Source organism: Arachis stenosperma, chromosome 5 (assembly GCF_014773155.1).
Source record: "Arachis stenosperma cultivar V10309 chromosome 5, arast.V10309.gnm1.PFL2, whole genome shotgun sequence".
In the NCBI taxonomy this organism is placed as follows: Eukaryota; Viridiplantae; Streptophyta; class Magnoliopsida; order Fabales; family Fabaceae; genus Arachis; species Arachis stenosperma.
In genome coordinates, this window is record NC_080381.1 from 1,008,082 (window position 1) to 1,024,414 (window position 16,333).

A 16,333-nucleotide genomic window follows, 5' to 3' on the forward strand; every position below is an offset into this window, starting at 1 on the left:
AATCATTAGAATAAGAGTGAATATTATATCCGACCCTGGCTAGGCCTGGCAGCATGGACCCTATCCGCGGGTATCCAACCTGACCCAACCCGGTCGGGTAGGGTTGCCAACCCGATCCGCTGCGGGTAGGGTGCGGGTTGAGTCTCAACCCTACCCGCACCCTCCATAATATGTGTTATATATGTTTAAAAATGTTACATAAAGGAGTTGAACCAAAGACCTTAAGCATGTGCAAAAGGTTCCTAGCCACTGAATCAAGGATACTTGTATTATTTATGAGATCTTTGTGTCATTATAATATTTTTTTTGTCAACCCGCGGGTAGGGTCGGATACCCGCGGGTTGAGCGCGGATAGGGTTAGGGTTGGGTATTTCTCAACCCGCGGGTAGGGTTAGGGTTGGGTTCAAACCCTACCCTACCCTACCCATTGCCACCCCTAACCCTGACAATTATCTCAAAAGGACAACGAGGTTCCTAAGAAATAAAAAATTCAACTCGGCCCCTGATATTTGTTTTAGGACTGATTAGTCCTTATGTAAAAAAAACATTGACTTTTTTTGGCACAGGGGCTAATCCGTCCCATAAAAATAAAACTCAGGGGTCGAGTTGGTATCTTTTTTTGTCAAGGATCTCGTTGTCTTTTGAAGTAATTGTCAGGTGCTGTTTTGAGTTTTTCTCTTAGAGAACCACTTTCTCCGAAAACATGACAAATTCTAAAAGAGCAATATTTCGAGGTTAGTAAAATTTATTATTTTTGACTAATAATTAACTAGTAATATTTAAAAGTATTGACTAAAAATATATTATTAGGCTACTAAACTGAAGATTTTGGACTATTAGCTAATATAAATTAAAATGGTTGGTCCTCTAGCTTTTCTGATTTTAAAATAAGCCGTGTCTTTAAAATAAACATAACAATTATATTAAAATATAACCAATAAAAGTAAAACCAAGGGCAAAAATCACCTTAAACCATTTACCCCTTAACTTTTTAAGTGTGTGTTTGGACTATCGTTTATATTGGGGAGATTGTATAAAATTGATTTTACAAATTTAATTTTAATGAAAAGTAAGTTTGCGTGAAAATTATTTATGTTTGATAATTTTTATATCAAAATGGATTATAGTAAAGTAAATGTTGTTTGGATTACACTACTTAAAATTATTTTTAAATAAAAAATTACTAAAATAGACATCAACTTAAATAAATTTTTTAAATTATCCTATCATTTTAATTTTTTTGGTAACTTCCTATCATTTTAATTTAAATATTTAAATAGATCTTATTAATTAATTTTATAATAAAAATAACATAAAATTTGACAAAATATATTTTTATATCAAAAACAAAAATAATATATGAAAAATATATTAAAATATACTTTATTAAATTATATTACTTATAATTTTTTTAGTATTCTCAGTACTCTTTTATTTAATACTATTTTAAACTATAAATTTTAATTATTTATGATTTTATTATTAGTTATAATTAATTTTTTATTTATTTTGTTCTTTTTAATGGGATCAATAATTTATATTATAACAAAATTATAATAATAATAAATTAATATACAAGAATTACATTTAAAAATTTTAACTGAGCCAAACAAAAAATAATTTTTTTATACAAAACCAAAAATAAAAATTTTATAAAAAAATATAATTATATATTTGAAATATTTGAGTACTAAAAAGACTACAAACAAAAAAATAAAGGATAGAATTGATAAGAAAAAAATAAATTTAATCCTATCGTGAGTTTCTAAATGCAGAAACTGCAATTTCTAATTTCTTGTAAACATAAGGAGAAAACATTTAATACACTTAAACATGCTTCTCTTCTTTCTAATACTAAACCTAGAAGTAAAAAAAAATATGTGACTGACACGTAACATAACAAACTAGCGTTTGACTAGTGAGGGTTACTCAAAATCTCGCTCCAAAAGAAGCGAGGGAATGAGTAACTGTGAAAAAATCTGTTGATTTTCTTCACTTCTTTATTGAGTGTTGAAACAAATAAACAACTACTACTTCTTCTATAACATATATAGAATTGTATACATAGCATTTCACCAACACAAAAACCATCATAAAACTTGGAAAAATGGAAGACACAAAGACAAAACTACCTTCACATGAATCCACTATCCCTCTCATTGCTAGGTTGGATCATCTTGAATTCATTGTGAGAACCTCCCTTTTTTTTCATCATTATATATATTATATTCTATATTATATATCCAATTTTGTCTTTTTATTTGTTTGTAACGTTTTTGTGGTTGGTCCGTAGATGAAATATTTGGAAAGAAAGCAAAGAAGTGGAAACAATAATAACAATAATAGTAATGTTAATCTTGGTGCTGAGAAACAATATGGGGAATTGGTGGCCAAGAAAGAGGCATTTTTCAAAGGAACATTGCTGGATAGGGTGGCCTCTCTTGAACACAGACTTTATCAGGTGAAATTATATATTATTATTATTAAATATATATTAAATTCATGCATTCAACGGAGACTTAATTACATGATGATTAATCATTGTGTTTCATTATGATTTAATTGACATTGTTTATTTTAACTTGAAAGCAAATCTTTTTACATAATTAGACACCTGACTTCAACTACTTATATTGATTAATAAAATAACTGGCCAACAAACAAATTGATTATTAGTTATTTTGAGAGAATAAATCCAAGTAGTTCATGAAAGCTTTGCTTAAATTACTGAGATATATGTTTCTTCAATTTTTGTGTCATCATGTTCACTCATCATTCTTAGATTTTGTTGTAACCCCTTATTTCAATACTCCGACTTCTTGTTTTTAAATTTTTTATAGGTTTAACTAACGTGTGTTCTAAGAACATAAAATAAGTGTGAAAGTTTAAAATATTTTTATTTAATAAATACAAAATAAATACATTAAAAAATTAAATTTTTTTATATTTTTAATAAAAAAAAACTTTATTTGTAAACTTAATAATATGCATAAATCTTTTTTTTATTATATTAGATATCTAATTAACATTCATTTTATAAGTATAAATAATATCATTCAATTACTGAGAAACTATTATTGAAAAAAATTAATGATATATAAGATAATTATATAAAAGTTCCAGTAATAAGATGAGATTTATTTATTTCAGTAACTCAATTTAGAGTTCAATTAGGAAGCTAATAAGTTAATTTTTTTATTCAATCAATCACTTAATTTTTTAAAATTATTTTTATATTAAATTCTAAATTTTAAACACTATATCTTAAATTTTAAATTCTAAATCCTAAAAAAATTATAAAAATATTTTATAATAAAAAAATTAATTAATATTGACTAATTAAAATTTTATTTCTTATAGTTATTCTTTAAATTAATTTAAGAATATGAATATGTGTTTTGAACCTTTTTTTTCTTCTTCTTTTAATTTCCAGCTTTGCATGGAAAGGGATTCAAGTGGCAGCTCTTATCCTTTGTCCATAACTTCAACACAAAATTCTGGAGAATCTTCTTCAAGCCAGGAATCCAAAGGAGAAATATGTTACTCATTTCCAACCTTCAACAATCTCCCAAATCATGGACACAAAGCCATGCCTCACAACCACACTAGGACACTTCTTGAATTGCAGGTTAGAAAAATAAACAAAATAAAATATTCAAATGATTATTTAAATTGTAATTGTTTCTATTTTTGGATCCCTTGATCTTAGCTTTTGTCCTTTTATGAAAATAAAATACTCATAAGGTAACCTAAATTAGAAAGTTAGCAAAATGTCTCTTTCAGGCTCAACAAGATAATACTCAATTTCACACATCATTAGTCAATTAAATAATCACTATTTTTTTTTCTCAATTGAATTTAAACTATAGCTAGTTCTAGAAAGATTCAGAACACTCTCGAAACCAATAAAATATTGTTTTTCAAAAAAATCCAATTCAAGTTGGAATAGAATAATAACTTTATGTTCTCTAAAAATCTATGATATAAAGACAGGATACGACACGACACAAAACACACAACATATAAATTTTAAAATTTTATAACATACAGAGATACATATATATATAATATAAAATATATTTTGGATAAATTATAATAATATTTTGATATTTTATTAATATTAAAATATAAATTAATTTTAATTATTTTTAAAATCTTATTTTAATTATATAAAATATTTAAAATATGTTTTGCTTTAATAAATAATCATATATACTATTTTTTTGTATTCATGTGTGTTTGACAAAATTTTTTTTTATTAAGACACGATTAGACATAGCAGTCAACAGACACGTGTTGTACAAGTATTAATGAGTATTATATCCAAAATATATTTAACACGTGAATACTGTAATTAAGCAAACCAGCAAAGTATCTATACTTCATAGTTAAAAACCATAAGTAGCTTGGAAAATTCACAAGAAAGATAGGTCAAAAGTCCACTGTCCACGTACAATGAACCTTTTTGCCAAAAGCATGTATTCACATACAAATACTAGAAACTTAGAAATTAAAGTAGAAACATATCATAGGCATCATGATTCACCAAGTGAGCCTCTAGTGTGTTCTCCTTTCCCTTTCTCAAATTTGTTGTTTGCATGTTTATAAATTATGAATTAACCAGTCAAGATCATTGTTTATTGACAACATATATATTGGTGCATGCAGGAACAATGTGAGGGCATTAAGAATCCAATGAAAAATTCAAGCAAGCAGCAGGTGGTGAAGAATAATAAAGCCAAGAATAAGGAAAAGAAAGGCACTGTCTCTATGGCAAAGAAACGGAATCCACCAATTAGTTGGCCACATTTAAAGCTATTAGGCTGCTAATGCTCCCAAAATCATTGTTTAATTCTATAATTAACGGGAACAAGTACCTTATTATTATATTCTAGAAACAACAAGAATCATTAGGAATGGTCAGTTGACTACTTAATTAAAATATACTTAATTAACTGGTCCCCTCATTATTAATTTTGTGCTATTACCAATTCCCGTTAATTCTCCCCACAACTTTTATTTACCTGTTTGTTGTTATTATTAGACACATTTTGTTCGTAGTATTACTATTACATACTATTATATATATTTCATGCATGGTACATTATTATTATATTTTTATTGTTGTGTTTTTGAAAATTTGTGGTCCATTCCTCTATGATAATAAAATAAATGTGAGCTTAGATTTGAGACTAGATTCAACTATTTGTAAATTTCTATTGATACAATATTGCTTAGAGGGCTTGGGAAATGAACCCTAACTGTTTTTTAGGGTCAGAAAGCCATGTGAAATCAATAATATTATGCACCCACATCACACTCCAGATTCAGGCAACCCAATATTTTTTCTTAGAAAAATGATTTATTATTTAAGTTGTGAATTATTGGAAGAAGAATGCCATCGATCGCATCATTTGGACGAACAAAACTGCTTTATATTATTGTTTAATTTGTCCTATCTATATATACTACATACATGCAAGCAACGATGCATACTATAATTTTCATATTAATAATACAGAAATATTAAAGATCCATATTTTTTTATATTTTGGTTAATATTATATTTTTTATATATATAATTTTCTTACCTAAAAAGAAACAAAAATCGACAGATCATTCAATTAAGAGAGTAAATAAGATAGAAGATAAATAGAAAATAAATGATAAAGAAAGATTTAAAAATATTATATATCACTACAATAATATAGATTATTTTTTAAAGTTATATGTGTAAAAAAAATTGTCAAAAAATAAATTTTGACACTATTTTAACTATTAAAATATGTTAATAAAAGTTGTCAAAAATAGTATTTTTAACATATAAGTAATTGTGAAAAAAGTTTAAATCTTATTTTGATAAATATTGGCTATCAAAAATATTTTGTTAGAAAAATTTGAGAATATATTTTCTGTGATATTTATTAACCATCAAAAATACTATTTATTTTGACACTTATTGACCATAAAATATTCTCAACAAAAATTTTTAACAAAGAATGAGATGAGATCTTGAAACTGAAGAATAAATTGAGATTTTGAAAATAAAAAATGAGTAGTATAATCCTAAACTGAGAGCAGTGTGATGTCAAAATTGACAAAGCCTAGGGAAGAAGAAAAATAGTGGAGTAAATTGAAAACAAATAAGTGTCAGAATTGAGAAGTAATTTTCTACGATCAAATTATTCATAAAAAAAATAGAAAATTTGACATTTGTAATATTTGTCAAAAATATATATTAATTTTGACATTTAATTATAGTGTTAAAAAATAAAATATTAAAATAGCTCTCTTTTTTTGTAATATATATATATAAGTTAGTCAAACATTAAAAGAGATTTATACATAAATAATTTTATTATAAATATGATACATGATAAAATTTAATAATATCATTTGATTTGATCTATATAATCCACCTTACTTAATGGAATAAGTGGAATAAGAAGTTGTTATTGTTACTAAAAACAACAATGCAAAGGCATAATGGGTCACTCTAACGAGGACTAATTAGACCCATATATCCATGGTAAGCCAATTTTATATGATAGTGAATAAAGTGTGCGTACAATATTATTAAAGAAGTAAGAAGAATCAGATACACCCCACTAATAATGAAAAGGCCTAAAGACAACTACACATTATTATTGCTATTAATTAAGAATGGGTTAGCAATGCATGGCTCATATAATTAAATAACTCAAGATATATGACATTTTGCTAATTACTTTACATGATGTATCAATGAAAAAGGAGCATGAAGTCGTAGCAAAGCTTCTTGTTCGATCTTGTGCTACTTGCTGCCTATGAGATCGTTTCATGGCCACAAAATTTAAAAATGCCCATTACTTTTTCCTAGTCATCATGATTCGTGAATCTTCCGCAATTTCTTTTTCTCTCTATTTAACAACAAGTAAAACATTAACCTAATCATTTATACGTCTCTTTTTATAAATTTTTTAAGAAATAAATTTATAACATAATTGATATTTTCTTAAAATAGTTTTGTCTTTTACTTTTGAAGACTTTGACAAACTCAATATCTCAGTTTAAAAAGTTTTAACATTTTTTGTGCTAATAAATATAGCTCTAAAAATTAGACTCCTCATATTCTAAATCTTTATAAGTTAGATCACATGCAAAAAAAAAAAATTGTCAATTGCAGAAACATCTACTTAAATAAATTATAACTTAAAAAAAAAACTAAAAAAGTGTCCGGAGGCTATAAGGAAAGAGAGAGGAGAAAAAAAAGGGTGCTTAGCTGGAAAATTCGTGAGATGATGTGGACGCCCATGAGTTTTTATTTTAAAAAAATTTTAAGAAATCAGTAGATTTTGTAATTTATAATCATTAATTAGTTATTATTAATATTTTTAATAAGATGATTATATTTAATAGTATAAAATTATTCACTTTTTTACTAGTTTAGTATTGACCAAACTTTAATAAAAGTACTGATGGTCTAAATTTTCTCTTTATTTTGAACGAGGAATTTAAACCACATTATTAGCTCCTAGGGGTGTTATTGATTCGGTTTGGTTCGATTTTAGACCAAAACCCAACTAAATCGATATGTTCGGTTTTAATAGACACACAATCGTTCGATTTACTGTTTTTACAACAACCGAATCGAACCAACAGCGGTTTGGTTCGGTCGATTTTTCGGTTTTTAATTTTTAATAAGCAAAATATGAATCACAATAATTAGAGACTTAAAATAGTCAATAAACTAAAATAATAAGAGTAAAACATTGAAATGGTTAGGGATTGAAAATTTTTGTTATTAAATTAAAGATTAAAATGGATAAAACATTAAAATGGATACATATGTTCAGTTCGGTTTCTATTGAGCCAACCAAAAATCGAACCGAACCAATCGATTTTGTCAGAAATAAAATAAAATAAAATAAAAAACAATTTTTTTCAGTTTTTAAATCGATTGTTATAATTTTCGGTTCGATTTACGATAATTTTCTGTCCGATTTATAACTTACACCCCTATTAGCTCCAAACACTTTTTCTTAATTTTTTGAGTAACTTGGAGAACTAATTCATCTAATTCAGCTGACATCATAACACAACAGCCACAAGAAAATATTTTTAGTGTTAATCTGTTTAAGAAAAAGAAAATTTTAAAAGGAAATGTTCACTTCATAACGTAGTTAATTATGGTGGCTACAAACAGACAAATTTTTTGGTTATGCCATGACCATCATCTTTCATTATCTTTAGGAAACACTAATCAAACGGGATCATTTCGCTAGCCTCCAAAAGTTAATTATCTGAAAACGAATATTAATTGATGATGTCGATCATAATAATAATCCTAAACTTGCCCAACTCATCCAATTATATGTCCACTTAAATTATTTCAGCGTGTGCATTTAATAATAATATCTATCTCAATTCTTTTTTTTTTTAAGTGACGTTATTAATTATTACTACATATATAAATCGATTTTGTTCCAAATAATTGAGTAGAATCAATTAGTTGATTTCGCCGAATTGTTTTAGTAATTTGTATTGATAGGATGTCTTTGCAATCCATGTCATAATGCATGATATATATTGAAAAGAGAAATAGTTAATTAATTAATTAATTAAATGTTATAAGTTATGCAAGTTGCTATTGACATAACGAAGAAACACTGTGTATCGTTGAAAGCCACAAGCATCTTAGCAATGTCACGTACTCTTGTGGGGCCATTTTGCTCTAAACATATGTCATATTTTAATCATGAGCCTACATTAGGCACGGCACCAAATAAAGGAAAAAGAAGGGGAAAAGATACATATATACCATTATTATTGGCTGATTTTTTTTTATATAAAAAAAATATTGGTATTTTTTTCTGTAAATGGAATTATTTAGTGTAAATGGAATTATTTAGTGAGAAATCAATATATAAAGAGAGTGTTGGACATAACATTTTGATCAATATGTGGAGAGTGTATTAAACACATAACAATATATTGGCCAACATAAAAGCCTGCTAAATGATTTTTACAAAACTATAATATACTTTAAATATTAATATTTAATTAAAATATTATCTTTATTTTTATATTAAAAATAATTTTTGATTATTATTAACATACCATAAAATTTTTTTTAAATATATTAGTATACCGATATTTCAATAATTTTTAATTGTTAATCTTAATTATATTATATATATTTTATAATTAAAATTAACTATTAAAAATTACTGAAATGTATTGGTACACTTGAAAATTTATCCCTACTATAATATATGCATGAGTTCCTCAAGAATTATTCTCCTACATACATAACACTGTGTCTAAAGTTTCATTTCTAGTTGAGCAGATTTAATTTGTCTTGTATTAAATGCTGATATGATAGAACTATCATAATAATAATAATAATTCATAACCATATGAGTGAGTTGAAATAGTGATTATTATAGGCATTCAAAAATTCCAAGCAGGTGAAGACGAAAGATATACAAATAATAAATGATGATGGTGGTAGATAAATAAAAAAGATGATGGTGGTCACGTATAAGCATAGGAACTTCCTTCGCCTTTGCTTATTTTTATTATTAATTATTATTATCTTGTCATTAACGAATCCGATTGGCTCATTGACCCGAGACCTTCGAATGAATTCTTCAAATGTATTCTTTTTGCGCTTTGTTTGTTGTAACAGGAAATTATGTATTTGATTGGGATTTGTTATTTTCTTATATGAATAGAGTGTTTCTATTTTCTAAATTATATATATATATATATATGTTATTTGAGATATTTTTAAGATTTTAATTTTCATTAAAATCATTCAATTATGTTTTTCTTTTAGATAACTTAAAAAATAGAGCTACTTTCATAATATATGCTTTGATATTTGTATAAAATATATTTATATTGATAGTACATACAAATTGTATAATATATATATAATTCAAAGTGAACTATAATGAAATTAAATATTTTGATGATTTCAGTTTCCATTACGTTATTTCTGTTATTAGCTCCATTACATAATTTATATCGTGTTAAATGTTAATTCTATAAAAAGAAAAAAAGGGTTCAATTTCATGGTTATGACTTATGAGAGAGTGCTATGCCAAATCATTATTCAGATTTTTTTTTTTTAAATAAAATAAAAAAAATTTAATAATTTTCGAAACAAAATATTTTAGCTTTATTTTTAGAAATACGATTTTTTTTTAGTAATTAAGACAAGTTTGCCATACTCCCAAAACTCTATAATTTATACAAAATTCGGCGCACTATTATATTAGTGGGGATATTTGTTTTTGTCACTTTCTTTTCCAAACTCTCTTCCAAATTTATTCTGTTCCTCCTCTTATTTTGTTTTTTCGACGCCCTTTAAAATTTATTGTGGATAGTATTCTCAATTCCAGGTCAGTAAATAATAGATTAATTAGTGTTAATTTTTTTAGCTTAATTAGAGTTATTGTTTACATGTTGAATAAAATTATTACTTATAGCTTGCATGTTAGTTATTACATATTTACTATTTTTATGTTAGTTAAATTTTTTATGTTATTGTTTTGAAGTATAGTTGTTGCTTATTGTCTATAACATATTAAGTAGTATAACAAAAATAAATTGTTAGTTAGCTTAGTCAGAAAACTAGTTTAAATTGTGAATCGAAAGGTAGTTAGTGGAATAATTAATTAGTTATTTATTGATTAACTAGTTAGTTGATGGCGTCAGTTAGCAGGGCAGAAGTAGAGTTACTAAGTTTATAAACTGTTTTGGATTTACATATATAATTTTTTAATAATTTAATTAACGTAAAAGGAACGGAGTTCAATGTGTGTGATTTCATTTTACTAGATTGTGTTTAGATGGAAGAGCAATTATTAGGTTATGAGGGTGAGATGTACCGATGAGATCACGCAGAACACATTACTAGCAGGTTTGATCGAGTGGTACACATTTTTAACAAGTTTTTTTATTTTATTGTAATTAATAAGCAGTGAACTTGTTATTTTTTATGTGTTCACCGTCCTCTTTTTTTATTTTTTGTTTCGGTTTGGTAGGCGCCTCAAATCTTGCGCACTAGGAGAAATTTGATGACACGGCCGCTAGAGTATATTAGGCCATATCTCAGACGAGTCGGGTTTGAGTATGCGGTCTATATGGTCGAGTTCAAGCACGATTAACCGTTTGCCTCGTCTTTGATAGAGAGGTGGAGGCCTGAGTCCTGCACATTTCATCTATCGTGCGGGGAGATGACTATCACCCTACAGGACGTGGCCTATCAGCTGGGACTCAGAATCGACGGTGATCCTGTGAGTAGATGTATTGGTGGGTGGGAGCACCACCATCAGGGACGCATCATCGAGGAGTTATGTGAGCAGATTTTGGGTGTTGTTCCCGGCCCAGACGACAAACAATTACAGACGAAGTAGACTGTGAAACTCACTTGGTTCCACAACACGGTTTGTGGAGAGTTGGAGCAGGACGCCACAGAGGAGCGCCTGATGAGGTACACGAGAGGGTACATCATGCAGTTGATAGGGAGCTTCCTATTCCCAGATGCATCTGACTCTTGGGTGCATATCAGGTGGCTCCCCTACTGGAGGATCTTGATACGTGTGACTGGTTATTGTGGGGCTCGGCTGTGCTGGCATGACTATACCGCCAGATACATCGGACCATGGAGCATGGTCAGCGTAATTTGGGTGGATGCGTCAACTTGCTGCTGTCGTGGGCTTATCACCATATTCCGCTGCTACAGTCCAACGACTTTGATACTCGTCGATTTTTCCTGATGGAGAGGTATTATAAATACTTATAATAACCTTTCGTATTATTATTACTTAGTTAATTAAATTGAACGATAAAACAATATTGTAGTTAGTATTGTAGGTGGATTCAGCACCGGCCGGACAATGCCAGAGGCGAGCAAGAGCAGGCTTAGACATTATAGGCGTACCTTGAACGGGATTGGGATGTTGAATGTAAGTGATAAATATCTACGTTTTACATATTTAAACCTATTTTACTTTAATAACTTTTCATTTGAAATTTGAATGTCGTCATTTATATGTGTTCTGTGAACAGGTTGAGTGGACGCCGTATACTGACCCACAGCTGATTGGTCTAGTTCCATCAGCAATAATTGAGGCAGAGGCATCGGCGGCGGTTGTATGTCTGCTGATTTGCTTCGCTATCATTAAGTGGCATCAGGTGGATCGGGTGGTACAACAAAAAGAACGACCACACCTCATTTGTCTCACCCTCAACAACGACAAATGCAATAGGCAGAATGTTTGCGTTGCCATCTTGAGTTATGGCCATCAACAAGGTCCCACCGTATTTACCATATAAGTGAGTGTCATCAATGGAAATAAGTGGCTTGCAATGATTGAAAGGCTCAATACACGGTGGGAACGTCCAAAAGACCCGATGAAATATGACCGTGTCGGTGAAACCAGGCCAGGACTGAGTCACTAGTTGCACTTAAGTACCCAAAGAGACATAATTAGTTGGTTTATTGTACATGTCTGAATTTTTTAACAGTGAATAACCAAACTTGAAATAAATCTTACCAGACAAGTACATCTGCATAGCGAATAACCAATGAGAAAGCTCGTTATATGACTCTTCCCAATCATCATATATTCTAGCAATAACTTTCTGTTTTACAAGCCAATTATTTATGTAGGACGCCTTGTAACCAAAGATAGTAAAAATTAGGTACAAAAATGTAAAATCGTATTTGACAGATAAAACATGAATATAAAATTGTGTCTTAAGACACTAAAATTAATATATTTTATATTTTGTTGGAAAAAAATCGCAGAAATACTGAGCAAAAACATAGTTTATTGTTTCTATTTTATTTCTATTGTCATTATCAAATTTTTATAATTATACTTTTTATTATTTTATTTTTTAATTTAATATGAAGAAAAAAATAAAGTTAAATTATTTTTTTTATTATTTATTCTATTTTATATTATTTTATCACCAAAAAATATAAAAAATTACTTTTTATATATCTATATTTTTTGTCATGTTCTCATATTCTATCTTATTTTATTTTTAAAATCAAATACAACAAGATTACCAACAATCTCCATTTTTTGAGATTTCATCTCTTTATTGTAAGATTTATTTTAGAGGGAAAAAGATATAGAAGAGTAAAACATGAGAGAAAAATATATTTTTGTTTTTTATTTTTTTATTTTTTTCATATTTACTCATCAATAAATGTGACTAGTTATTGATACCTTTTATTGAAGTTTCCTACTTGTAGTAAGAGTACATTTATTTTAGCACTATCCTTTCTTTTGTTAACAATTTAACATTGATTTACACATCCTTATTATCTCAACATTTTAATTTCTAACAACCAGAAATAATTAGTCACATTATATAAGTGGCTTATTAGTACTTGAATTTTTTTTACATATAATATAGTTAATGTTTTTCTGTGTTTAAAAAAGCTTAATTCCTTAACAAAATCAATATAATTAACCTTGTAATTTTGTATTGTGTATACTTTATATCCAATTTTTCTCTATATATTCTTTAAAACGGAGTAATGATGTGAATTTCCACATTCACCCCTTCCCTTCCCTCAAAATATCCCTTCCCTCTCTCTCATTCTCAAATCAAGTATCAACCCCATTCCCTCTCCCTCTCTCTCAAGAAACCCACACACACTCTCTCTTCCTCTCTTTCTCTCATCGACAGATGGAGAAAGGTGAGGGCAGCCCTTCCTCCGCCGCCGCCGGTGAAAACTCCACCGACAAGAACCCGACGCGCCACAACCTCACCCTCCCCTCAGGACTCACAGCTGACGAATTCGAATCCCTAAAGCACTCCATCTCCGACCACCACACGTACCTACTCGGACCAGGCCAATGCTCCTCCCTCCTCGCGCAGCGCATCCACGCGCCGCCCTCCGTCGTCTGGTCCATCGTTCGCCGCTTCGACAAGCCCCAAACCTACAAGCACTTCATCAAGAGCTGCGCCGTCAAGGAACCCTTCCACATGGCCGTCGGTTGCACCCGCGACGTCAATGTCATCTCCGGCCTCCCAGCCGCCACCTCCACCGAGCGCCTCGACCTCCTCGACGACGACAAACACGTCACTGGCTTCAGCATCATCGGCGGTGAGCACAGACTCCGCAATTACCGCTCCGTCACCACCGTCCACGGCTTCGAGGATCGCGATGGCGGCGGAGGAGGAGGGAAGATCTATTCCGTTGTTCTTGAATCGTACATCGTTGACGTGCCGGAAGGGAACACCGAGGAGGACACTCGTCTCTTTGCGGACACCGTCGTGAAGCTCAACCTCCAGAAACTCGCGTCCGTCACGGAAGGCATGAACCGTGACGGCGACGGTTAACAGGAACGGTAAGTCATCACACAGTTCCTTCGGCGGAAAAAGAAAAAAAAAAACAAAACTGAAAGTTCAGAACCCCGATTTTATTGAAAAAAGAGAGAAAAAAAAAAGAAATTGGAATACATAAAAAAAAAAAGGAGAAAAGCAACTCCGAATTCAGAAGTTTTTCTCCTTATTTCCTTTTGTTCATTTCTTCTTCTTTTGAGGAATTTTGTTGTTGACGGTGGTGGTGGTGATGGTGGAAGCTGTGATCATCACTGAGTCACCAGCGTTGCGTCCTCGTCTGTGTTTGTTTTTACGTTGAGAGTCATTGTTACAAATGGGCGAGGGCATTTTGGTCAATGCACTTTTGTACAGGAAATGTTGACTTGTGGATCAGTTTCATCATGTTTCCCTTTTAATCATTCCCTCTGAATATATGAATGATCATTTGCTCTTTCATTTTGTAATTCACATTAGACTAGTAGGATTTGTCAACGAAGAAATTGCTAGAAATGTTAGTAAATGGTTACTATTTCTTAACTAATTTTCAAAATAAAAATTTCAGCTACCAATGAGCTTCTAGTTCAATTATCATGTGACTGAGCTGAGTTATCTTCACAAAGATGAGAGGGTAAATAATGTGGGTATGGCGGTCGCTTTTATACTGTATACAGAACGAAGTGTCAGGAGTGGTGGTGCCTAGAATCCAATTCTTTTTGTCTTTTTCCCATTGAGGTTGGACTCGCTTGCATTCTTACGATGGATATTTATGTGATAGGAACAACCAGTGCTATACAAAGCTTTTTCATGGAATTGGGACAAAAAATTGGACACCGTTTCAAGTGTATCATAAAATTAGCTATTTCACTCGTTTTAGTCCTTGATTTTAATTTAATTTCCGTACTACACTTAAAATATAGGAAAACTTTTAAGTGTGTCGTCGTAGTGATTTATCAGTAATTTTTAATCGTTGATCTTAATTATGAAAAATATATATAATATATATAATGAAGATTAACGGTATATTTGAAAATCTTCCCAAAATATATCAAGTAGTATTTACTTTATGCCACTACTACAAGTTTCTTTCTCCAAGATTCATACTCACTTTTAGACATCTACTTTAGGAATCCACCCATAATCATTTTATTTTATATTGACAAGAATCAAATTAAACAGCAATTAATGTAGCTAATAATGTAAATTAGAAAGTATGATGATCAATATTCAATAGTGGTACGGCAAGTAAAACCTAGAGTGATAACATAACAAGGTCATAAAGGAGGGAGGGGAGGGATAAGGTAAGTTATTAAATGATATAGGTAGGATCAGAAATAGGCAGAAACCATGTCAGAGGTATGAAGGATCACATCAGTGATGCATGCCAAAATTAAACGACTTCGAATGCAACATTATAGCCAAAAATGACATGGTAAATGGGTCGGGTTCTAGAACCCGAATGAACAAGGCAGAGGTAGATCAACCTACCACTCACGCAGCTTAGCTAATAGCTATAACAAGTCTTCATTAACGGATAGACCCACTTACCATTCCCTTAGCTTTTTCATTTTTGTTTCTCATACAAAACAAGGGTGTGACACTGCTAATAAAAACAATTTTCTTATCCTCGTCAAAAATAAAATAATATAACACTACCAAATCTAGAAGCGGTAATATTTATGTCAACATCACTTTCCTAGAATATTGCAGCATGAGATTAATTTACAGTACTTTACTTTTTTATTTGTTATTTATAATTTACTTCAGCTATAAGAGATACTTATACTGCTTTTTAATTTGATTATCTAGGCAAACTTGGATATGGAGAGGAGTGGTGCTTAACATTAGTGTGGTGTCAAGCACAATTCGAATTTAGCAATTTCTTAAACTTAATTCAAAAAGTAAATTAACAGAGAAAATGGACTATTCGATTTCATGTAAATCATCAAAAAAAATTTTTGATCATGAAAAAATCGCAAGGTCCGATTTACTTTATGTG

General features: G+C 29.8%; 2 protein-coding genes across 2 annotated transcripts; both read left to right on the plus strand.

Annotated features, from left to right (window-relative positions):
• Window positions 1-2,107: 2,107 nt before the first annotated feature.
• LOC130979487 (uncharacterized) lies at window positions 2,108-4,830 on the plus strand. The gene is made up of 4 exons (XM_057902944.1): window positions 2,108-2,188; window positions 2,294-2,461; window positions 3,434-3,628; window positions 4,669-4,830. Exons 1-4 carry the CDS (start codon window positions 2,108-2,110, stop codon window positions 4,828-4,830), a joined length of 606 nt encoding a protein of 201 aa, XP_057758927.1.
• An 8,788-nt stretch (window positions 4,831-13,618) lies between these two features.
• On the plus strand, window positions 13,619-14,793 carry LOC130979666 (abscisic acid receptor PYR1-like). The gene has a single exon (XM_057903153.1). The coding sequence runs from the start codon at window positions 13,699-13,701 to the stop codon at window positions 14,353-14,355; it is 657 nt and encodes a 218-aa protein (XP_057759136.1). The 5' UTR covers window positions 13,619-13,698; the 3' UTR covers window positions 14,356-14,793.
• The last annotated feature ends 1,540 nt before the right edge of the window (window positions 14,794-16,333 follow it).